Source organism: Haliotis rufescens, unplaced genomic scaffold (assembly GCF_023055435.1).
Source record: "Haliotis rufescens isolate VD_foot unplaced genomic scaffold, xgHalRufe1.0.p SCAF_2, whole genome shotgun sequence".
NCBI lineage: Eukaryota > Metazoa > Mollusca > Gastropoda > Lepetellida > Haliotidae > Haliotis > Haliotis rufescens.
The window spans coordinates 36,966,827-36,993,090 of record NW_025963890.1 but is presented as its reverse complement, the minus strand read 5'-3'; the positions used below and the strand labels follow the sequence as shown (position 1 = coordinate 36,993,090).

Here is a 26,264-nt window from a genome sequence, read left to right as displayed (position 1 = left end):
AATCAGTGATTTGTAAAAGCGATATCTACCATGTCTACAATGTAGATATCTCTTGATCTCACCCAAGCGATATCTCCTGTAGGAACCAGTTTGGGATGGTAAATTGTGTTACGATGACATGCATCAACTAATCGGCATCCACCCAATCCCGTTATTTATTTTAGCCTCCTCTTACGACAAGCATTTCGCCTCTTTCAACAAACATGGGTTGCTGAAGATATTTTTAGTTGCTCAAGGCTGCATTCAGCAGCCATAATTGAAAGTGGTCTGCAAAAAATCAAGTTGGGACCAGACAATCTAGTGATTGACATCAGAGTATCAATTCATGCAATTGAGACACGATGACATTCAGCCACCTCATACAGCCTGACCACCACTATTCGGCAAGCAAAGGTTGTTTAGGACCTATATTCCTGCAATGGTTGTATGACACTAATAACATGACTGAAAAGGACAAAAGGCTTTAACACTTACTTCTACATTATTGCATTATATGTGATGCTACAGTACCTGTGAATTAAACATACTTGTTGCTCATGCAGTCAACCACTGGTCAGCCTAAACCAAGCTCTATCTGCCACAAATACAGATGGAATCTTCCTGATTATAATGTAAAACAACATTGATTCATGTTGGAATATAGCACTATTCAAGCTAATCTTGTCAGATGATCAGAAATTAGTATGTACAGTTCATACTAACACAGATGTAAGAGAGACAACAATTTAGGTTAATATATATACAAATTTTATGTAAGTAAACATTAATTATAGGTTTCAGTTAGTTCTGTAAAATAAGAGGATCCCATTGAGATTATTAATCCCAAATTTTGTTTGTTTTTTAAAACAAAACAGAACTTAATTTACAAAATTGAAATTTATTTTTAAAAATCATTTAGTTTCAAATTGGTTAGTTTGATGTGCCTACTTTTTCTAATAATGATCAAATGATTTACTTAGAGCATGTATCTTTATAATGCAATAAAATTGCCCACATAAAATATTTATTACACGCCACATATATCGAAACAAGCTTACTAAAAAAATCCTTCTGCAAAGGCATTTAATAAGCAAACAGTTTTCTTCTATACTTCTATGCCTCAGCAAAAAATATACACATTATTAACAATGTCCTACAAAGAATTCTCCAGTGTTAACTAATACTAAAGTTATCACAGGCAAATTGTAGCTTTTACAACTGCAATTTCCTTTCCGTCTGATTGTACAACAATGAATGACATAAATCACAGAAAGCATGCATGTCCGATGGAGTTGATGTGGATGTTGAGAAAAGCGCCTCATCCATCTGTGAAACTCATACCGTGTGTGACGACAGGACATGTGACATAACGAGCACGGCAATGGCGGAAATATACCCGCAATGCGAAAGTTGCGAAAATTACTTTAATAAACATCAAAATCTGTATCAAAACTACAGACAAAAGTTGCTTTTTAAGCCTTGCAGTGTTTCAAGCAGTAACTTGAGAAGATTATATTTTTATACCAATTTAAATTGCAGGAATATTCCTTACAAGAGAGATAGGGTTTTGCAGCCTCGTTTTGGATAACAACATTATGCGTCGGCAAAAACTGACTTTGCAGTGCTCTGATCTAAATAAAATTAATCTAAACAAACTGACACCTTCTTGTCTATCCTTGAATTGTCTCACAATGACTTGGAGGAACACCTTTCCTCACTTTCACTCTTTCAGAAATGTGATAAACATTATTTTTTCCTTAAAACTCACTATACGATCCATCCCTATGTGCGCAAACCTGTGGATAAACTTATCACAGTAAGATATGGAAACAGCGTAAATGTGAATATTTTGATGGAATAAAACCATCCAAACACGACAAAAGTTTAGAACAAGTAGTTTTCTAAATTTGGAAATGCGTGTCTTTTCCGTATAATTCATTTACTCCGAGAAAAACAAAATTTTCCTACCCTTCCTTGACTTTCCCAAACGCCATTTAACAGGATCAAAATTGCGAGGGAGTTGAACGGAACAGCCAACAAGATGATTGGTCGGCTTGGATAATCAAGGGCTAATTTCCTACGTGCACCTGTTGCCGTCCGCGAAGCTAAATCACGAAGCTAGGGGAGACAACTGCTGCAACCGTGACCATGTTCTTGTGAAAGTTACTTGTTAATTCTGGCATAAATGGCAATAAAAATAAAATTAGTTGACGATGAGGTTATGTTATCATATGATAACACAGCATGAAATGCAATATAGCACATGTCGTCAACCTCAAAAGAAAAATCCTTTCCTTTTCCCAGGATGCTGCCCTGTTTATGCGTGACGTCAGTGTTGTTGTTGTTTTGGTCGAGCAGCTGAAGTACAAGGGGAAAAGAAGGTAACCTGGCTAAACATGCCGTAACACTCTCGTCTTATACGTCTGCCTCGTACAGATGTATATATCGCAGCAAAAGAAAGGTTGCGTTTAGTCAAATGTTGACGGGGGTCTAGTGTCTGCCATGAGAGAAGTGTACGTCGCTCGCTCGCTGCTCAGACGATAGAACGAGATTTCATCGACTGTCAGACATGAGTCGGGCGAAGGCTGCACGCTAGATCGCAATTGACTCGTTTAATGGACAGGAAGCAGAAACAGTCAAGTAACTCTGTCGCAAGACGATAACTAGTTTGTTCCAATATGTTCACAATCAAATTATTTAAATGTCTGTCAGTCGCGTCCACAAAGACACAGGGAAATTAGGCCTACATTAGAAAAACAAATATTGGTTTTGTCCTTGTTCAGACAGTACAAAATGTCGCGGACAAAACTGACTTGTTAACTTGAAATGACTGCTCTACTTTTTTAAGTGCATATTTGTTAGGTTCAGCATTGCAGTTAGCCTTTGTATGCACTTTTGCAAGCCAAGTATAGATTTGACAGGACTTGGCTTCCTGTCTGCAGACATGATGGGCATGAGTTGTGTGAATGGGTCTGTCACAAGGAACATATTTTACCAACAGTTTTGTATGGATCTTAAAACAATAGGAGCTTAAGTCAACAGCTGTATCATCAGAAATTGTAAAATGTTCACTTCTGCAATTAACTGATTTTCTTTGTATTTCTGAAAAAAAAAAGATTTGCATGACCATGATGACTCACCTTGACATTGTCATATATGTCAATATGTTTTTGTCAGTTGCAACTGAATCCTTTCCTCACCAAAATAATGAATGTATTTTAGCAAAAGAAGGATTTTACTAGTTGTTGGAAGTTGTTTTTGACTATCAACTTAACTAACTGTAGGGGTTAGTTCATCAATGGGACTTGAGTTAGCCATGCTGTTAATGCAATGGAAATTTTAGAAATACTTTGATTTCACAGAAATTGATTCAGATAAATATATGCTTCATTCAGAATTTAATTTTTTGTATGAATTAAATTTTTGAAGCTGCTCTACTTCACATGTTTTGAAACTAATAATTTCACGATAGCAGACCACCTGTAAAGATCCGGGTTAGAATATGTCTTCAGATACCCTTGCTTGTTGTAAGAGGTGACTAACGGGATCGGGTGGTCAGGCTTGCTGACTTGGTTGATGCATGTCATCTAACAAACAAACATAATAGCAGACAATTATTTTCAAGGAACAGTAATACTAGTTGTATATGTGATGATAGTCAAACAACCTTATTCCTGGAACCAAAGGAATATTCAAAGAATCAACTGTAGGCATTTCATTGGTGGCAAGAAAATTCATAAACATTTTGGGGATCACCAAAGTCCTTGCATACTAAAGTTTGATAGTTGATAACATAGTAGGGCTGACCCTACCCGGGTACCTACTGCAGGTCTCAAGAGTTGGGTACATAACGTCCGATTGGGAATTGTTTTACTGGAGCCCTAGCAAATACTATTTACAGACACATTCAAAACAATCAGATTGTGCATACATTAAAGTCGACTTTTTTTCTCAAACATACTAAAGTCAGAAACAATGCTTGCATAGTCATAAAGAGACACAAACATAAGCAACTTTTATTGTTATTGTATTTAAACATTATATCACATGACTAACCACAGGTCTGGGTAGTCGAGTGGGTACCCGGATCCTACTCAGGACACACCAGACCTGAGTTACCCGTCCCAGCCCTATAACATTGACACCATTCGCTTTGAGTAATTAACTTAATATTCTCTTCCCCTCACCCCCTCAGGTTTCTTAGTATTACTACTAGATATAGAAATTCACTTCCAGATACATTGGTCTGAGGGATAAAAACTGGAAACTGACAGGCGATTACTTTTGGGAATGGCCACCATACATACCTATAATTCTTTGATCTTGAAATTTGGTAATCCAGACAGTTTCACTGAAACAGTCTGGATTACCAGGGCTACTGTTGGGTTCTTAACTGTTCAAATTGGACTTGGTAATATCTTTGTCCTACAGATGTAAAAGAATTTGCAAAATCACATCTGTCAACAACCCGTGAAGATCTGGGGTAGAATAGGTCTTCTGCAACCCATGCTTGCTGTAAAAAAGGAACTGTTTGTCGTAAGACACGACTAACGGGATCGGGTGATCTTTGTGTGGAGTGATCGCAAAAAGGTTAATGAATAATGTCAAAAACATGTTTTATTTCTACTCAATATAAGTGATTGTTTTTATTTTTTAACTTTAAATAAATAAAGTTGGCTGGGTTTAATGATTTTTTGTATGGCATTTAAGATACATATTCTTCTGTACTTTGCAACCATGCAACTTTGTCAAGGATGGCAGGAACTAAAATGTCATTTCCTATTTTATGTGTTTGGTTTTGATATTGTTTTGAATATATTCTTTGCTGTTAGTACAAATTTTCTAAAAATCAGTTTTATTTTGGCTCAGCAAATTATGGTAAACTATAGTAAGTAATTCTGGTTCAGTTGGCAAACACTAGCAGAAGCTTCGATTAATGTTCACAAAATGAAGAGCAGGTGTCATGATGGTGTTTTTGAGAAGAATGTCCATGTTTACAGGGCTTTATCTTGACTAACAAAATTGGCTGTCCAGGGGACCCCCGATATTTAATTTTAAGGGTCCTTTTCCAGGCAATATGAGGGTCCTGTAAAGTAATGCAATGGTGTAGTGGACTGTCTTCTTTTGGTAATTACTTTAGGGCCTGGAATTAATCAATAATCATGTGGACAGTGGTCATGATTGATGGATGAAATGACAGAAACCCATAATTGCTCTTGATGCAATGTAGGTACAGTGAATATTATTGTGCGTCCCTTTGGTACACAGTATTTTCTTTTCTGCGCCCCATCTTAACATTTGTGCATACTGGACGCACATTTGTGCATCACATAAAACCCTGGTTCAATAAAGGACATCAATGTATGCTCATTTTCTGGTTGATATACAATAGTGGCTTTTTTTGTATGAATGTAATAAATTTAAAAGTGTGAGTATTTATCATGTTTACAGCCATGTGTGGTGTATTTTGAGTTTTACATAGAGCTGATCAGGTACAGCTATGTGAGCAGTTCTTTCTGATCAGTTTCAGTTAAATGTGACAGTCTAGCAGATCAGTCACCTACATTCATCCGTGACAATCAGCATGGGTGGCGCCGTCAGTACTGGCGCTGATAACAATGAACTGGTTGACAACCTGGTGGAAGCCGACTACATCAAGAGTCCCCTCGTGGAGAAAGTGTTCCGTGCTGTTGACAGAGCCGATTACTACGTTGATGGGCACAGAGACAGCGCATACAAGGACCTGGCATGGAAACATGGCCACCTGCACCTGTCTGCACCGTGCATCTACTCGGAGGTCCTGGAGTCACTGCAGGTGAAGGAGGGCCTCTCCTTCCTTAACCTGGGCAGTGGCACTGGCTACCTTAGCACAATGACTGGACTCATCTTAGGTAACACCCTCTCTGTAATCTGTAGTTGGTGTTCCTCACCATGACAAGACATATACTAGGTAACATCCTCTCTGTAATCTGTAGGGGGCATGGTTGGCCCAGTCGTCTAAGGCGCCGCATTTCGCTGTGCAGAGTTGGGTCCCTTGGGCACGCCAGAAACCTATGATTGTGGGTTCGAATCCCGGTTCGCCCCGATTATGTTTCTAGGTTTGTCAGCACCATACCCGTGCTCGTGGGTTTAACCGAAGTGGTAAACGTCTTAGACCTGCATCACTTCGGGCTTTCCTCCCACATTAAGCCTGACACGCCGTGAGATAACTGGAATACTGTTAAAAGCAGCATTAAACCCAACTCACTCAAACACTGTAATCTCTGGGTGTTCCTTGCCATGACCAGACATATCCTGAGTAACATACTCTCTGTAATCTGTAGGTGGTGTTCCTTGCCATGACCAGACGTATCCTCGGTAACATCCTCATTGTAATCTGTAGGTGGTGTTCCTTGCCATGACCAGACGTATCCTAGGTAACATCCTCTCTGTAATCTGTAGGTGGTGTTCCATGCCATGACCAGACATATCCTAGTAACATCGTCTCTGTAATCTGCAGGTGGTGTTCCATACCATGACCAGACATATCCTAGGTAACATCCTCTCTGTAATCTGTAGGTGGTGTTCCATGCCATGACCAGACATATCCTAGGTAACATCCTCTCTGTAATCTGTAGGTGGTGTTCCTTGCCATGACCAGACATATCCTAGGTAACATCCTCTTTGTAATCTGTAGGTGGTGTTCTTTGCCATGACCAGACATATCCTAGGTAACACCCTCTCTGTAATCTGTAGGTGGTGTTCCTTGCCATGACCAAACATATCCTAGGTAACATCCTCTCTGTAATCTGTAGGTGGTGTTCTTCGCTGTGACCGGACATATCCTAGATAACACCCTCACTGTAATCTGTAGGCAGTGTTCCTTGCCATGACCAGACATATCCTAGGTAACATCCTCTCTGAAATCTTTAGGTGGTGTTCTTTGCTATGACCAGACATATCCTAGGTAACATCCTCTCTGTAATCTGTAGGTGGTGTTCTTTGCCATGACCAGACATATCCTAGGTAACATCCTCTCTGTAATCTGTAGGTGGTGTTCCATGCCATGACCGGACATATCCTAGGTAACATCCTCTCTGTAATCTGTAGATGGTGTTCCTTGCCATGACCAGACGTATCCTAGGTATCATCCTCTCTGTAATCTGTAGGTGGTGTTCTTTGCCATGACCAGACATATCCTAGGTAACACCCTCTCTGTAATCTGTAGGTGGTGTTCCTTGCCATGACCAGACATATCCTAGGTAACATCCTCTCTGTAATCTGTAGGTGGTGTTCCTTGCCATGACCAGAAATATCCTAGGTAACAGCCTCTCTGTAATCTGTAGGTGGTGTTCCATGCCAAGACCAAACATATCCTAGGTAACATCCTCTCTGTAATCTGTAGATGGTGTTCCTTGCCATGACCAGACGTATCCTAGGTAACATCCTCTCTGTAATCTGTAGGTGGTGTTCCTTGCCATGACCAGACATATCCTAGGTAACATCCTCTCTGTAATCTGTAGGTGGTGTTCCATGCCATGACCAGACATATCCTAGGTAACAGCCTCTCTGTAATCTTTAGGTGGTGTTCTTTTCCATGACCAGACATATCCTAGGTAACACCCTCTTTGAATCTTTAGGTGGTGTTCCTTGCCATGACCAGACATATCCTAGGTAACATCCTCTCTGTAATCTGTAGGTGGTGTTCCTTGCCATGACCAGACATATCCTAGGTAACACCCTCTCTGTAATCTGCAGGTGGTGTTCCATGCCATGACCGGACATATCCTAGGTAACATCCTCTCTGTAATCTGTAGATGGTGTTCCTTGCCATGACCAGACATATCCTAGGTAACATCCTCTCTGTAATCTGTAGGTGGTGTTCCTTGCCATGACCAGACATATCCTAGGTAACACCCTCTCTGTAATCTGTAGGTGGTGTTCTTTGCCATGACCAGACATATCCTAGGTAACATCCTCTCTGTAATCTTTAGGTGGTGTTCTTTGCCATGACCAAACATATCCTTGGTAACACCCTCTCTGTAATCTTTAGGTGGTGTTCTTTGCCATGACCAGACATATCCTAGGTAACACCCTCTCTGTAATCTGTAGGTGGTGTTCCTTGCCATGACCAGACATATCCTAGGTAACACCCTCTCTGTAATCTGTAGGTGGTGTTCCTTGCCATGACCAGACATATCCTAGGTAACACCCTCTCTGTAATCTGTAGGTGGTGTTCCTTGCCATGACCAGACATTTCGTAGGTAACACCCTCTCTGTAATCTGTAGGTGGTGTTCTTTGCTGTGAACGGACTCATCCCGGGTAACATCATCTTTGAAATTAGTAGGTGGTGTTCCTTGCCATGACCAGACGTATCCTGAGTAACATAGACTCTGTAATCTGTAGGTGGTGTTCCTTGCCATGACCAGACATATCCTGAGTAACATCCTCTCTGTAATCTGTAGGTGGTGTTCCATGCCATGACCAGACATATCCTAGGTAACAGCCTCTCTGTAATCTGTAGGTGGTGTTCCATGCCAAGACCGGACATATCCTAGGTAACATCCTCTCTTTAATCTGTAGATGGTGTTCCTTGCCATGACCAGACATATCCTAGGTAACACCCTCTCTGTAATCTGTAGGTGGTGTTCTTTGCCATGACCAGACATATCCTAGGTAACACCCTCTTTGAATCTGTAGGTGGTGTTCCTTGCCATGACCAGACATATCCTAGGTAACATCCTCTCTGTAATCTGTAGGTGGTGTTCCATGCCATGACCAGACATATCCTGAGTAACACCCTCTCTGTAATCTGTAGGTGGTGTTCCATGCCATGACCGGGCATATCCTAGGTAACACCCTCTCTGTAATCTGTAGGTGGTGTTCCTTGCCATGACCAGACATTTCGTAGGTAACACCCTCTCTGTAATCTGTAGGTGGTGTTCTTTGCTGTGAACGGACTCATCCCGGGTAACATCATCTTTGAAATTAGTAGGTGGTGTTCCTTGCCATGACCAGACGTATCCTAGTAACATACACTCTGTAATCTGTAGGTGGTGTTCCTTGCCATGACCAGACATATCCTGAGTAACATCCTCTCTGTAATCTGTAGGTGATGTTCCTTGCCATGACCAGACATCCTAGGTAACATCCTCTCTGTAATCTGTAGGTGGTGTTCCATGCCATGACCAGACATATCCTAGGTAACAGCCTCTCTGTAATCTGTAGGTGGTGTTCCATGCCAAGACCGGACATATCCTAGGTAACATCCTCTCTGTAATCTGTAGATGGTGTTCCTTGCCATGACCAGACGTATCCTAGGTATCATCCTCTCTGTAATCTGTAGGTGGTGTTCCTTGCCATGACCAGACATATCCTAGGTAACACCCTCTCTGTAATCTGTAGGTGGTGTTCCATGCCATGACCAGACGTATCCTAGGTAACATCCTCTCTGTAATCTGTAGGTGGTGTTCCTTGCCATGACCAGACGTATCCTGAGTAACATACACTCTGTAATCTGTAGGTGGTGTTCCTTGCCATGACCAGACATATCCTGAGTAACATCCTCTCTGTAATCTGTAGGTGGTGTTCCATGCCATGACCAGACATATCCTAGGTAACAGCCTCTCTGTAATCTGTAGGTGGTGTTCCATGCCAAGACCGGACATATCCTAGGTAACATCCTCTCTGTAATCTGTAGATGGTGTTCCTTGCCATGACCAGACATATCCTAGGTAACACCCTCTCTGTAATCTGTAGGTGGTGTTCCTTGTCATGACCAGACATATCCTAGGTAACATCCTCTCTGTAATCTGTAGGTGGTCTTCCATGCCATGACCAGACATATCCTAGGTAACAGCCTCTCTGTAATCTGTGGGTGGTGTTCTTTGCCATGACCAGACATATCCTAGGTAACATCCTCTCTGTAATCTGTAGGTGGTGTTCTTTGCCATGACCAGACATATCCTAGGTAACATCCTCTCTGTAATCTGTAGGTGGTGTTCCTTGCCATGACCAGACATATCCTAGGTAACATCCTCTCTGTAATCTGTAGGTGGTCTTCCATGCCATGACCAGACATATCCTAGGTAACAGCCTCTCTGTAATCTGTAGGTGGTGTTCCATGCCAAGACCGGACATATCCTAGGTAACATCCTCTCTGTAATCTGTAGATGGTGTTCCTTGCCATGACCAGACGTATCCTAGGTAACATCCTCTCTGTAATCTGTAGGTGGTGTTCCTTGCCATGACCAGACATATCCTAGGTAACACCCTCTCTGTAATCTGTAGGTGGTGTTCCATGCCATGACCAGACATATCCTAGGTAACATCCTCTCTGTAATCTGTAGGTGGTGTTCTTTGCCATGACCAGACATATCCTATGTAACATCCTCTCTGGGTGAAGCCCATTTCTGGTGTCCCCCGCCGTGATATTGCTGGAATATTGCTAAAAGCGGCGTAAAACCATACTCACTCACTCACTCACTCACATCCTCTCTGTAATCTGTAGGTGGTGTTCTTTGCCATGACCAGACATATCCTAGGTAACACCCTCTTTGAATCTGTAGGTGGTGTTCCTTGCCATGACCAGACATATCCTAGGTAACATCCTCTCTGTAATCTGTAGGTGGTGTTCCATGCCATGACCAGAAATAACCTGAGTAACACCCTCTCTGTAATCTGTAGGTGGTGTTCCATGCCATGACCGGGCATATCCTAGGTAACACCCTCTCTGTAATCTGTAGGTGGTGTTCCTTGCTGTGAACCGACTCATCCCGGGTAACATCATCTTTGAAATTAGTAGGTGGTGTTCCTTGCCATGACCAGACGTATCCTTGTAACATACACTCTGTAATCTGTAGGTGGTGTTCCTTGCCATGACCAGACATATCCTGAGTAACATCCTCTCTGTAATCTGTAGGTGGTGTTCCTTGCCATGACCAGACATCCTAGGTAACAGCCTCTCTGTAATCTGTAGGTGGTGTTCCATGCCATGACCAGACATATCCTAGGTAACAGCCTCTCTGTAATCTGTAGGTGGTGTTCCATGCCAAGACCGGACATATCCTAGGTAACATCCTCTCTGTAATCTGTAGATGGTGTTCCTTGCCATGACCAGACGTATCCTAGGTATCATCCTCTCTGTAATCTGTAGGTGGTGTTCCATGCCATGACCAGACGTATCCTAGGTAACATCCTCTCTGTAATCTGTAGGTGGTGTTCCTTGCCATGACCAGACATATCCTAGGTAACATCCTCTCTGTAATCTTTAGGTGGTGTTCCTTGTCATGACCAGACATATCCTAGGTAACATCCTCTCTGTAATCTGTAGGTGGTCTTCCATGCCATGACCAGACATATCCTAGGTAACAGCCTCTCTGTAATCTGTAGGTGGTGTTCTTTGCCATGACCAGACATATCCTAGGTAACATCCTCTCTGTAATCTGTAGGTGGTGTTCTTTGCCATGACCAGACATTTCGTAGGTAACACCCTCTCTGTAATCTGTAGGTGGTGTTCTTTGCTGTGAACGGACTCATCCCGGGTAACATCATCTTTGAAATTAGTAGGTGGTGTTCCTTGCCATGACCAGACGTATCCTGAGTAACATAGACTCTGTAATCTGTAGGTGGTGTTCCTTGCCATGACCAGACATATCCTGAGTAACATCCTCTCTGTAATCTGTAGGTGGTGTTCCATGCCATGACCAGACATATCCTAGGTAACAGCCTCTCTGTAATCTGTAGGTGGTGTTCCATGCCAAGACCGGACATATCCTAGGTAACATCCTCTCTTTAATCTGTAGATGGTGTTCCTTGCCATGACCAGACATATCCTAGGTAACACCCTCTCTGTAATCTGTAGGTGGTGTTCTTTGCCATGACCAGACATATCCTAGGTAACACCCTCTTTGAATCTGTAGGTGGTGTTCCTTGCCATGACCAGACATATCCTAGGTAACATCCTCTCTGTAATCTGTAGGTGGTGTTCCATGCCATGACCAGACATATCCTGAGTAACACCCTCTCTGTAATCTGTAGGTGGTGTTCCATGCCATGACCGGGCATATCCTAGGTAACACCCTCTCTGTAATCTGTAGGTGGTGTTCCTTGCCATGACCAGACATTTCGTAGGTAACACCCTCTCTGTAATCTGTAGGTGGTGTTCTTTGCTGTGAACGGACTCATCCCGGGTAACATCATCTTTGAAATTAGTAGGTGGTGTTCCTTGCCATGACCAGACGTATCCTAGTAACATACACTCTGTAATCTGTAGGTGGTGTTCCTTGCCATGACCAGACATATCCTGAGTAACATCCTCTCTGTAATCTGTAGGTGATGTTCCTTGCCATGACCAGACATCCTAGGTAACATCCTCTCTGTAATCTGTAGGTGGTGTTCCATGCCATGACCAGACATATCCTAGGTAACAGCCTCTCTGTAATCTGTAGGTGGTGTTCCATGCCAAGACCGGACATATCCTAGGTAACATCCTCTCTGTAATCTGTAGATGGTGTTCCTTGCCATGACCAGACGTATCCTAGGTATCATCCTCTCTGTAATCTGTAGGTGGTGTTCCTTGCCATGACCAGACATATCCTAGGTAACACCCTCTCTGTAATCTGTAGGTGGTGTTCCATGCCATGACCAGACGTATCCTAGGTAACATCCTCTCTGTAATCTGTAGGTGGTGTTCCTTGCCATGACCAGACGTATCCTGAGTAACATACACTCTGTAATCTGTAGGTGGTGTTCCTTGCCATGACCAGACATATCCTGAGTAACATCCTCTCTGTAATCTGTAGGTGGTGTTCCATGCCATGACCAGACATATCCTAGGTAACAGCCTCTCTGTAATCTGTAGGTGGTGTTCCATGCCAAGACCGGACATATCCTAGGTAACATCCTCTCTGTAATCTGTAGATGGTGTTCCTTGCCATGACCAGACATATCCTAGGTAACACCCTCTCTGTAATCTGTAGGTGGTGTTCCTTGTCATGACCAGACATATCCTAGGTAACATCCTCTCTGTAATCTGTAGGTGGTCTTCCATGCCATGACCAGACATATCCTAGGTAACAGCCTCTCTGTAATCTGTGGGTGGTGTTCTTTGCCATGACCAGACATATCCTAGGTAACATCCTCTCTGTAATCTGTAGGTGGTGTTCTTTGCCATGACCAGACATATCCTAGGTAACATCCTCTCTGTAATCTGTAGGTGGTGTTCCTTGCCATGACCAGACATATCCTAGGTAACATCCTCTCTGTAATCTGTAGGTGGTCTTCCATGCCATGACCAGACATATCCTAGGTAACAGCCTCTCTGTAATCTGTAGGTGGTGTTCCATGCCAAGACCGGACATATCCTAGGTAACATCCTCTCTGTAATCTGTAGATGGTGTTCCTTGCCATGACCAGACGTATCCTAGGTAACATCCTCTCTGTAATCTGTAGGTGGTGTTCCTTGCCATGACCAGACATATCCTAGGTAACACCCTCTCTGTAATCTGTAGGTGGTGTTCCATGCCATGACCAGACATATCCTAGGTAACATCCTCTCTGTAATCTGTAGGTGGTGTTCTTTGCCATGACCAGACATATCCTATGTAACATCCTCTCTGGGTGAAGCCCATTTCTGGTGTCCCCCGCCGTGATATTGCTGGAATATTGCTAAAAGCGGCGTAAAACCATACTCACTCACTCACTCACTCACATCCTCTCTGTAATCTGTAGGTGGTGTTCTTTGCCATGACCAGACATATCCTAGGTAACACCCTCTTTGAATCTGTAGGTGGTGTTCCTTGCCATGACCAGACATATCCTAGGTAACATCCTCTCTGTAATCTGTAGGTGGTGTTCCATGCCATGACCAGAAATAACCTGAGTAACACCCTCTCTGTAATCTGTAGGTGGTGTTCCATGCCATGACCGGGCATATCCTAGGTAACACCCTCTCTGTAATCTGTAGGTGGTGTTCCTTGCTGTGAACCGACTCATCCCGGGTAACATCATCTTTGAAATTAGTAGGTGGTGTTCCTTGCCATGACCAGACGTATCCTAGTAACATACACTCTGTAATCTGTAGGTGGTGTTCCTTGCCATGACCAGACATATCCTGAGTAACATCCTCTCTGTAATCTGTAGGTGGTGTTCCTTGCCATGACCAGACATCCTAGGTAACAGCCTCTCTGTAATCTGTAGGTGGTGTTCCATGCCATGACCAGACATATCCTAGGTAACAGCCTCTCTGTAATCTGTAGGTGGTGTTCCATGCCAAGACCGGACATATCCTAGGTAACATCCTCTCTGTAATCTGTAGATGGTGTTCCTTGCCATGACCAGACGTATCCTAGGTATCATCCTCTCTGTAATCTGTAGGTGGTGTTCCATGCCATGACCAGACGTATCCTAGGTAACATCCTCTCTGTAATCTGTAGGTGGTGTTCCTTGCCATGACCAGACATATCCTAGGTAACATCCTCTCTGTAATCTTTAGGTGGTGTTCCTTGTCATGACCAGACATATCCTAGGTAACATCCTCTCTGTAATCTGTAGGTGGTCTTCCATGCCATGACCAGACATATCCTAGGTAACAGCCTCTCTGTAATCTGTAGGTGGTGTTCTTTGCCATGACCAGACATATCCTAGGTAACATCCTCTCTGTAATCTGTAGGTGGTGTTCTTTGCCATGACCAGACATATCCTAGGTAACATCCTCTCTGTAATCTGTAGGTGGTGTTCCTTGCCATGACCAGACATATCCTAGGTAACATCCTCTCTGTAATCTGTAGGTGGTCTTCTATGCCATGACCAGACATATCCTAGGTAACAGCCTCTCTGTAATCTGTAGGTGGTGTTCCATGCCAAGACCAGACATATCCTAGGTAACATCCTCTCTGTAATCTGTAGATGGTGTTCCTTGCCATGACCAGACGTATCCTAGGTAACAGCCTCTCTGTAATCTTTAGGTGGTGTTCTTTGCCATGACCAGACATATCCTATGTAACATCCTCTCTGTAATCTGTAGGTGGTGTTCCTTGCCATGACCAGACATATCCTAGTTAACACCCTCTTTGAATCTGTAGGTGGTGTTCCTTGCCATGACCAGACATATCCTAGGTAACATCCTCTCTGTAATCTGTAGGTGGTGTTCTTTGCCATGACCAGACATATCCTGAGTAACACCCTCTTTGAATCTTTAGGTGGTGTTCCTTGCCATGACCAGACATATCCTAGGTAACATCCTCTCTGTAATCTGTAGATGGTGTTCTTTGCCATGACCAGACATATCCTATGTAACATCCTCTCTGTAATCTGTAGGTGGTGTTCTTTGCCATGACCAGACATATCCTAGGTAACACCCTCTTTGAATCTGTAGGTGGTGTACCTTGCCATGACCAGACATATCGTAGGTAACATCCTCTCTGTAATCTGTAGGTGGTGTTCCATGCCATGACCAGACATATCCTGAGTAACACCCTCTCTGTAATCTGTAGGTGGTGTTCCATGCCATGACCGGGCATATCCTAGGTAACATCCTCTCTGTAATCTGTAGATGGTGTTCCTTGCCATGACCAGACATATCCTAGGTAACACCCTCTCTGTAATCTGTAGGTGGTGTTCTTTGCCATGACCAGACATATCCTAGGTAACATCCTCTCTGTAATCTGTAGGTGGTGTTCTTTGCCATGACCAGACATATCCTAGGTAACATCCTCTCTGTAATCTGTAGGTGGTGTTCCTTGCCATGACCAGACATATCCTAGGTAACATCCTCTCTGTAATCTGTAGGTGGTCTTCCATGCCATGACCAGACATATCCTGAGTAACACCCTCTCTGTAATCTGTAGGTGGTGTTCCATGCCATGACCGGGCATATCCTAGGTAACACCCTCTCTGTAATCTGTAGGTGGTGTTCCTTGCCATGACCAGACATTTCGTAGGTAACACCCTCTCTGTAATCTGTAGGTGGTGTTCTTTGCTGTGAACGGACTCATCCCGGGTAACATCATCTTTGAAATTAGTAGGTGGTGTTCCTTGCCATGACCAGACGTATCCTAGTAACATACACTCTGTAATCTGTAGGTGGTGTTCCTTGCCATGACCAGACATATCCTGAGTAACATCCTCTCTGTAATCTGTAGGTGATGTTCCTTGCCATGACCAGACATCCTAGGTAACATCCTCTCTGTAATCTGTAGGTGGTGTTCCATGCCATGACCAGACATATCCTAGGTAACAGCCTCTCTGTAATCTGTAGGTGGTGTTCCATGCCAAGACCGGACATATCCTAGGTAACATCCTCTCTGTAATCTGTAGATGGTGTTCCTTGCCATGACCAGACGTATCCTAGGTATCATCCTCTCTGTAATCTGTAGGTGGTGTTCCTTGCCATGACCAGACATATCCTAGGTAACACCCTCTCTGTAATCTGTAGGTGGTGTTCCATGCCATGACCAGACGTATCCTAGGTAACATCCTCTCTGTAATCTGTAGGTGGTGTTCCTTGCCATGACCAGACGTATCCTGAGTAACATACACTCTGTAATCTGTAGGTGGTGTTCCTTGCCATGACCAGACATATCCTGAGTAACATCCTCTCTGTAATCTGTAGGTGGTGTTCCATGCCATGACCAGACATATCCTAGGTAACAGCCTCTCTGTAATCTGTAGGTGGTGTTCCATGCCAAGACCGGACATATCCTAGGTAACATCCTCTCTGTAATCTGTAGATGGTGTTCCTTGCCATGACCAGACATATCCTAGGTAACACCCTCTCTGTAATCTGTAGGTGGTGTTCCTTGTCATGACCAGACATATCCTAGGTAACATCCTCTCTGTAATCTGTAGGTGGTCTTCCATGCCATGACCAGACATATCCTAGGTAACAGCCTCTCTGTAATCTGTGGGTGGTGTTCTTTGCCATGACCAGACATATCCTAGGTAACATCCTCTCTGTAATCTGTAGGTGGTGTTCTTTGCCATGACCAGACATATCCTAGGTAACATCCTCTCTGTAATCTGTAGGTGGTGTTCCTTGCCATGACCAGACATATCCTAGGTAACATCCTCTCTGTAATCTGTAGGTGGTCTTCCATGCCATGACCAGACATATCCTAGGTAACAGCCTCTCTGTAATCTGTAGGTGGTGTTCCATGCCAAGACCGGACATATCCTAGGTAACATCCTCTCTGTAATCTGTAGATGGTGTTCCTTGCCATGACCAGACGTATCCTAGGTAACATCCTCTCTGTAATCTGTAGGTGGTGTTCCTTGCCATGACCAGACATATCCTAGGTAACACCCTCTCTGTAATCTGTAGGTGGTGTTCCATGCCATGACCAGACATATCCTAGGTAACATCCTCTCTGTAATCTGTAGGTGGTGTTCCTTGCCATGACCAGACATATCCTAGGTAACATCCTCTTTGTAATCTGTAGGTGGTGTTCCATGCAAAGACCGGACATATCCTAGGTAACACCCTCTCTGTAATCTGTAGGTGGTGTTCCTTGCCATGACCAGACGTATCCTAGGTAACATCCTCTCTGTAATCTGTAGGTGGTGTTCCTTGCCATGACCAGACATATCCTAGGTAACACCCTCTCTGTAATCTGTAGGTGGTGTTCCATGCCATGACCAGACATATCCTAGGTAACATCCTCTCTGTAATCTGTAGGTGGTGTTCTTTGCCATGACCAGACATATCCTATGTAACATCCTCTCTGGGTGAAGCCTATTTCTGGTGTCCCCCGCCGTGATATTGCTGGAATATTGCTAAAAGCGGCGTAAAACCATACTCACTCACTCACTCACTCACATCCTCTCTGTAATCTGTAGGTGGTGTTCTTTGCCATGACCAGACATATCCTAGGTAACACCCTCTTTGAATCTGTAGGTGGTGTTCCTTGCCATGACCAGACATATCCTAGGTAACATCCTCTCTGTAATCTGTAGGTGGTGTTCCATGCCATGACCAGAAATAACCTGAGTAACACCCTCTCTGTAATCTGTAGGTGGTGTTCCATGCCATGACCGGGCATATCCTAGGTAACACCCTCTCTGTAATCTGTAGGTGGTGTTCCTTGCTGTGAACCGACTCATCCCGGGTAACATCATCTTTGAAATTAGTAGGTGGTGTTCCTTGCCATGACCAGACGTATCCTAGTAACATACACTCTGTAATCTGTAGGTGGTGTTACTTGCCATGACCAGACATATCCTGAGTAACATCCTCTCTGTAATCTGTAGGTGGTGTTCCTTGCCATGACCAGACATCCTAGGTAACATCCTCTCTGTAATCTGTAGGTGGTGTTCCATGCCATGACCAGACATATCCTAGGTAACAGCCTCTCTGTAATCTGTAGGTGGTGTTCCATGCCAAGACCGGACATATCCTAGGTAACATCCTCTCTGTAATCTGTAGATGGTGTTCCTTGCCATGACCAGACGTATCCTAGGTATCATCCTCTCTGTAATCTGTAGGTGGTGTTCCTTGCCATGACCAGACATATCCTAGGTAACACCCTCTCTGTAATCTGTAGGTGGTGTTCCATGCCATGACCAGACGTATCCTAGGTAACATCCTCTCTGTAATCTGTAGGTGGTGTTCCTTGCCATGACCAGACATATCCTAGGTAACATCCTCTCTGTAATCTTTAGGTGGTGTTCCTTGTCATGACCAGACATATCCTAGGTAACATCCTCTCTGTAATCTGTAGGTGGTCTTCCATGCCATGACCAGACATATCCTAGGTAACAGCCTCTCTGTAATCTGTAGGTGGTGTTCTTTGCCATGACCAGACATATCCTAGGTAACATCCTCTCTGTAATCTGTAGGTGGTGTTCTTTGCCATGACCAGACATATCCTAGGTAACATCCTCTCTGTAATCTGTAGGTGGTGTTCCTTGCCATGACCAGACATATCCTAGGTAACATCCTCTCTGTAATCTGTAGGTGGTCTTCTATGCCATGACCAGACATATCCTAGGTAACAGCCTCTCTGTAATCTGTAGGTGGTGTTCCATGCCAAGACCGGACATATCCTAGGTAACATCCTCTCTGTAATCTGTAGATGGTGTTCCTTGCCATGACCAGACGTATCCTAGGTAACATCCTCTCTGTAATCTGTAGGTGGTGTTCCTTGCCATGACCAGACATATCCTAGGTAACACCTTCTCTGTAATCTGTAAGTGGTGTTCCATGCCATGACCAGACATATCCTAGGTAACATCCACTCTGTAATCTTTAGGTGGTGTTCTTTGCCATGACCAGACATATCCTATGTAACATCCTCTCTGTAATCTGTAGGTGGTGTTCCTTGCCATGACCAGACATATCCTAGTTAACACCCTCTTTGAATCTGTAGGTGGTGTTCCTTGCCATGACCAGACATATCCTAGGTAACATCCTCTCTGTAATCTGTAGGTGGTGTTCTTTGCCATGACCAGACATATCCTGAGTAACACCCTCTTTGAATCTTTAGGTGGTGTTCCTTGCCATGACCAGACATATCCTAGGTAACATCCTCTCTGTAATCTGTAGATGGTGTTCTTTGCCATGACCAGACATATCCTATGTAACATCCTCTCTGTAATCTGTAGGTGGTGTTCTTTGCCATGACCAGACATATCCTAGGTAACACCCTCTTTGAATCTGTAGGTGGTGTACCTTGCCATGACCAGACATATCGTAGGTAACATCCTCTCTGTAATCTGTAGGTGGTGTTCCATGCCATGACCAGACATATCCTGAGTAACACCCTCTCTGTAATCTGTAGGTGGTGTTCCATGCCATGACCGGGCATATCCTAGGTAACATCCTCTCTGTAATCTGTAGATGGTGTTCCTTGCCATGACCAGACATATCCTAGGTAACACCCTCTCTGTAATCTGTAGGTGGTGTTCTTTGCCATGACCAGACATATCCTAGGTAACATCCTCTCTGTAATCTGTAGGTGGTGTTCTTTGCCATGACCAGACATATCCTAGGTAACATCCTCTCTGTAATCTGTAGGTGGTGTTCTTTGCCATGACCAGACATATCCTAGGTAACACCCTCTCTGTAATCTGTAGGTGGTGTTCCTTGCCATGACCAGACATATCCTAGGTAACACCCTCTCTGTAATCTGTAGGTGGTGTTCCTTGCCATGACCAGACATATCCTAGGTAACACCCTCTCTGTAATCTGTAGGTGGTGTTCCTTGCCATGACCAGACATTTCCTAGGTAACACCCTCTCTGTAATCTGTAGGTCGTGTTCTTTGCTGTGACCGGACTCATCCCGGGTAACATCATCTTTGTAATCTGTAGGTGGTGTTCCTTGCCATGACCAGACGTATCCTGAGTAACATACTCTCTGTAATCTGTAGGTGGTGTTCCTTGCCATGACCAGACATATCCTGAGTAACATCCTCTCTGTAATCTGTAGGCAGTGTTCCTTGCCATGACCAGACATATCCTGAGTAACAAACTCTCTGTAATCTGTAGGTGGTGTTCCATGATAATATCATGATATCTTGCACATGATCAGATAAGTATCATGATACTTGCATGTGCACTTTATCTGTGGTGCGTGAGCCTTGTTTTACCATAGACAGGATGGCCAAATACCTAGCATACTAACGATTTACAGTTGGCAGTATCATGTATGGTGCAATGGATGGAACCATTTATGTCTTCACTTCTCATTTTCACTAGTATTTAATGTTTGGTGTAACATTTATTGAAGAATACATTTAAAGTAAGAATCAATGCTTTTTACTTCGGGTGCAATTGTGATCAATACTTGTATTGAGAAGTAAAAAAATGCAATCCACCGATGCATTGGTCTATCTTCCCACTACTACCGTATAGTGTTGAGATGTATCCCCAACCCCACTCACCCATGTGCTGCGTTGTGTTCAGGGCCGTATAGTGTTGAGATGTACCCCCAACCCCACTCACCTATGTGCTGCATTGTGTTCAGGGCTGTATAGTGTTGAGATGTACCTCCAACCCCACTCACCCATTTGCTGCATTGTGTTCAGGGCCGTAAAGTGTTGAGATGTACCCCCAACCCCACTCACCCATGTGCTGCATTGTGTTCAGGGCTGTATAGTGTTGAGACGTACCCCCAACCCCACTCACCTATGTGCTGCATTGTGTTCAGGGCTGTATAGTGTTGAGATGTACCTCCAACCCCACTCACCCATGTACTGCGATGTGTTCAGGGCCGTATAGTGTTGAGATGTACCTCCAACCCCACTCACCCATGTACTGCGATGTGTTCAGGGCCGTATAGTGTTGAGATGTACCTCCAACCCCACTCACCCATGTACTGCGATGTGTTCAGGGCCGTATAGTGTTGAGATGTACCTCCAACCCCACTCACCCATGTACTGCGTTGTGTTCAGGGCTGTATAGTGTTGAGATGTACCTCCAACCCCACTCACCCATGTGCTGCGTTGTGTTCAGGGCCGTATAGTGTTGAGATGTACCTCCAACCCCACTCACCCATCTGCTGCGTTGTGTTCAGGGCCGTATAGTGTTGAGATGTACCCCCAACCCCACTCACCCATGTGCTGCGTTGTGTTCAGGGCTGTATAGTGTTGAGATGTACCTCCAACCCCACTCACCCATGTGCTGCGTTGTGTTCAGGGCTGTATAGTGTTGAGATGTATCTCCAACCCCACTCACCCATGTGCTGCGTTGTGTTCAGGGCTGTATAGTGTTGAGATGTACCTCCAACCCCACTCACCCATGTGCTGCGTTGTGTTCAGGGCTGTATAGTGTTGAGATGTATCCCCAACCCCACTCACCCATGTGCTGCGTTGTGTTCAGGGCTGTATAGTGTTGAGATGTACGCAACCCCACTCACCCATGTGCTGCATTGTGTTCAGGGCCTTATGGTGTGAACCATGGTGTGGAGCTCTATGAGGACGTGGTGGACTATGCCCAGGAGAGGCTGGAGGAATTCAAGAAGAGCTGTGATGCCTTTGACGAGTTTGACTTCTGCGAGCCAATGTTTGTGGTGGGGAACTGCCTCCAGATCAACTCCTGCTGCCGTCAGTATGACCGCGTCTACTGTGGAGCCGCCTGTCCGAAGGAACACGAGAACTACATGAAGAATCTCATCAATGTTGGGGGGGTGCTGGTTATGCCCCTGAATGATCAGGTAGGTCATAGGACACAATCCTCACATCACCAGAAGTTGCTGGGACAATTTCATTGTATCTCCATTGCTGTTACTTTCCCTTTTGGGCTGCAGCTTCAAACCTGTGAAAAGGCTGTAAACTTAGATGTTTTTCTTTCTACACAAAGTTCAAACTTGGTAGGAGACATGTTTGTAAACTCGGGGGGCAGGGGTTGCCCAGTCGTCTAAGGCGCCGCGATAAGGAGTTGCGTCCCTTGGGCACGCCAGAAACCTATGACTGTTCGCCCCGATTATGTTTCTAGGTTTGTCAGCACCATACCCGTGCTCGTAGGTTTCACAGAAGTGGTAAAGGTCTGAGACCTGCATCACTTTGGGCTTTCCACATTAAGCTGACACACCGTGATATAACTGGAATACTGTTAAAAGCGGCGTTAAACCCAACTCACTCCCTCACTGTATGTAAACTCAGAGTGAGTGATGGTACTCAGTGATAAGGAGGTCAGCGATTAAGAATCACAAAGAGTCATTGCTTCAGGATGTGTTACCGAGGCACAATATCAGCTTGCTGTATTTGGGTTTGTGTCTCCCCTCAGCTGCTACAGATCCGCCGCACTTCGGAGACAACATGGGAGACAAAGAACGTCCTTCCTGTTTCCTTTGCCACCCTTGTGTCTCCATCAAAGGAGGATGACATGATTGATCTCCGTGAGTACCTCCTCTGTGATAGCATGGTCAGAAAAATTCCAGTATTAACCCACTGAGGCAACTACCTGCTTGGCATAACGATTACTGGTTTGTCATTGTTCAAAATGTTTAAGAAGAATGTACAGTTTTGTTAGAATTTAATCACTGGATGGTATAACCAAACATTTGTTTATAATTGAGAGGGACAGTATTAGGAAGACGGAATGATAGAAATGATCAACTGTATATATTATATCATATGTATTGCCAAAGTGAGCTTGACATGCTGTAATGAAGAAGATAGCCTGCAGAAAAGGGCCAGGTTTCTTTTATGAATATAACATACAATAAACTTATCTTGATCAGTAATATGTCACAGTTAGATGTTTCTGTTTCATTATTCATAAGTATAAAAACGGTTTCACAAAATGTTAAGAGAAGAACTCAGACTATGGCAATGAGATCTGGTATCCAAGTTTTAGATGGTTTGGTTTAAGGGCAAATTGGGTGGTTTACGCGCATCCTCAACACCTGTTTTGTATAATCTAATAACTTCTGGCAACTTCTGTAACTCTGGTACTTTGGGGTAAGTGTAGTCTAAAAACATTTGGACAATCAAAAGTTTTGTTTCTGTTGAAACCTAGATGGAAGAAGCCTTAACTCTAGTCAGCAGTAAGACATTTTGCAGATGAAATCTCTTTCCAGGGTGAAAGCCTCAGATGAGGTCTCTGTCCTGGCTTAAACCCTCAGATGAAATCTCTGTCCTGTCTTAAACCCTCAGATGAGGTCTCTGTCCTGTCTTAAACCCTCAGATGAGATCTCTGTCCTGTCTTAAACCCTCAGATGAGATCTCTGTCCTGTCTTAAACCCTCAGATGAGATCTCTGTCCTGGCATGAACCCTCAGATGAGGTCTCTGTCCTGTCTTTAACCCTCAGATGAGGTCTCTGTCCTGTCTTAAACACTCAGATGAGATCTCTGTCCTGTCTTAAACCCTCAGATGAGGTCTCTGTCCTAGCTTAAACCCTCAGATGAGGTCTCTGTCCTGTCTTAAACCCTCAGATGAGATCTCTGTCCTGGCATGAACCCTCAGATGAGATCTCTGTCCTGTCTTAAACCCTCAGATGAGGTCTCTGTCCTAGCTTAAACCCTCAGATGAGATCTCTGTCCTGGCATGAACCCTCAGATGAGATCTCTGTCCTGTCTTAAACCCTCAGATGAGGTCTCTGTCCTGTCTTAAACCCTCAGATGAGGTCTCTGTCCTAGCTTAAACCCTCAGATGAGATCTCTGTCCTGGCATGAACCCTCAGATGAGATCTCTGTCCTGTCTTAAACCCTCAGATGAGGTCTCTGTCCTAGCTAAATCCCTCAGATGAGATCTCTGTCCTGGCATGAACCCTTAGATGAGATCTCTGTCCTGTCTTAAACCCTCAGATGAGATCTCTGTCCTTTCTTAAACCCTCAGATGAGGTCTCTGTCCTGTCTTAAACCCTCAGATGAGGTCTCTGTCCAAGCTTAAATCCTCAGATGAGGTCTCTGTCCTAGCTTAAACCCTCAGATGAGGTCTCTGTCCTAGCTTAAACCCGCAGATGAGATCTCTGTCCTGTCTTAAACCCTCAGATGAGGTCTCTGTCCTGTCTTAAACCCTCAGATGAGATCTCTGTCCTAGCTTAAACCCTCAGATGAGGTCTCTGTCCTGGCTTAAATTTACAGATGAGATTTCTGTCCAGGCTTAAGCCCTCAAGTGAGATCTCTGTCCTGTCTTAAACGCTCAGATGAGATCTCTGTCCAAAGTGAAACCCTCAAATGAGATTTCTGTCCAGAGTGGCCCAGCCTTTTGTTTGACGTTTGTATTTTTTCAGCTCACATTTGTTGTTGCAGCTGATGTTTGTTGTTGCAGCTGATGTGTCACTGCCGATGCTGCAGGAAGTATGTCGCATCACCATCAGGAAGATCCTGCGTGTAAACATCCTAGCCTCCTTTCCTCACCTCAAGAATGTCCGCAAGAAGAAGCGTGAACCTGTCAAGAAACGTGCAGGCAAACAGAGACGTATCAATATTGTGCCCATGAGCATGGGGATGATGATCCTTGGGCAATTTGAGGACAGTGATGATGAGGAGGGGGGTGACCCAGTTCGGTTGATTCGCAGGCGACGCTTCCTACGCAGTGTTGCTGATGCTGAGGAAGAGGAAGAGGAGGAAGAAGGCATGGAGGAAGATGGTGAGCAGATGGAGGATGGTGGGGCAGAGGGGGAGACTGAGAGGGAGGGGGAAGCAGAGGCTGGTGCCTCTGGAGACCAGCAAGTAAAGACCGCCAAAGCAAAGAGTGCCCCAACTAAAAACGGGGCTGCATCCTCAGGGAGCCACGCCAGCTCTACTACGACCACCACCAACAGCAGCAGCAGACTTCATGGTATAGGCCGCTTTCTGGCCGATGCCCATTCCTCCGATGATTCTGACAACGACGATGATGATGATAATGATGATGATGATGATGATGAAGGTGTTGACATTGTGGAAATGCTGCAGTTGAGCGATGTTGCAAAATCTGGACTCAGTCCCCCACGCAAGATTCGCTGTTCATCCAACACAAGTGCTGATACATCTGAAACATCAGGCATCGGGTCGCTAGGAGATGACCCGCTGGAAGCTGACACGTCACATGACAACAGTGAGAAGGCCTCTCCCGCCAGCAGCTTTGAGGGCTCCGCCAACCACCCCATGGACTGCACAGAACAGGAGGACGGACGACCACGGGAAGTGGTGGGCACGATATTGAGGGATAGGATAGGACAGCTGCCGCTGCCTATTGCACTGAAGACATACCTGATGTACTACCGCAACTAGCCACGCCCACCAAGTCATGGTGTTTGAGGGTTGTAACAGCTGATGGATAATGTTGGTAAAGTGTTCAAGCTCAATCATCTGATTGCACTGTGACAGATGTAAGGGACTGCAAGTTGTATGGATATAACTCAAATGAGATGACAGCCAGGTTTCACATGTTACCTGAACGGTGTCACGGCCAGCTTTCACATGTTACCTGAACGGTGTCACGGCCAGCTTTCACATGTTACCTGAACGGTGTCACGGCCAGGTTTCACATGATTTACTTCACCAGCTTTCATATGTGTGATTTGACCAGTGTCACGGCCATCTTTCACATGTGTGATTTGACCCGTGTTACGGCCAGCTTTCACATGTGAGATTTGACCAGTGTCACGGCCAGCTTTCACATGTGTGACTTAACCAGTGTCATGGCCAGCTTTCACATGTTTGATTTGACCAGTGTCACAGCCAGCTTTCACATGTGTGATTTGACCAGTGTCATGGCCAGCTTTCACATGTGAGATTTGACCCATTCACGGCCAGCTTTCACATTTGTGATCTGATTAGTGTCACGGCCAGCTTTCACATGTGAGATTTGACCCATTCACGGCCAGCTTTCACATTTGTGATCTGATTAGTGTCACGGCCAGCTTTCACATGTGAGAT

At 44.4% G+C, this 26,264-nt stretch overlaps 2 protein-coding genes across 2 annotated transcripts in view; one reads left to right on the top strand and one right to left on the bottom strand.

Moving 5' to 3' along the window:
- LOC124111787 (lethal(3)malignant brain tumor-like protein 3) overlaps window positions 1-2,057 on the bottom strand; it is a 39,989-nt gene extending 37,932 nt beyond the window's left edge. Inside the window, exon 1 of the mRNA XM_046471593.2 lies at window positions 1,948-2,057. The gene's annotated coding sequence lies outside the window, so the exon portion shown is untranslated. The remainder of the gene's footprint in view (window positions 1-1,947) is intronic.
- Window positions 2,058-2,287: 230 nt separating this feature from the next.
- Window positions 2,288-25,854, top strand: LOC124111789 (protein-L-isoaspartate O-methyltransferase domain-containing protein 1-like). The gene is made up of 5 exons (XM_046471596.2): window positions 2,288-2,360; window positions 5,504-5,870; window positions 21,834-22,108; window positions 22,681-22,792; window positions 24,670-25,854. Exons 2-5 carry the CDS (start codon window positions 5,564-5,566, stop codon window positions 25,614-25,616), a joined length of 1,641 nt encoding a protein of 546 aa, XP_046327552.1. The 5' UTR covers window positions 2,288-2,360; window positions 5,504-5,563; the 3' UTR covers window positions 25,617-25,854.
- Window positions 25,855-26,264: the final 410 nt, after the last annotated feature.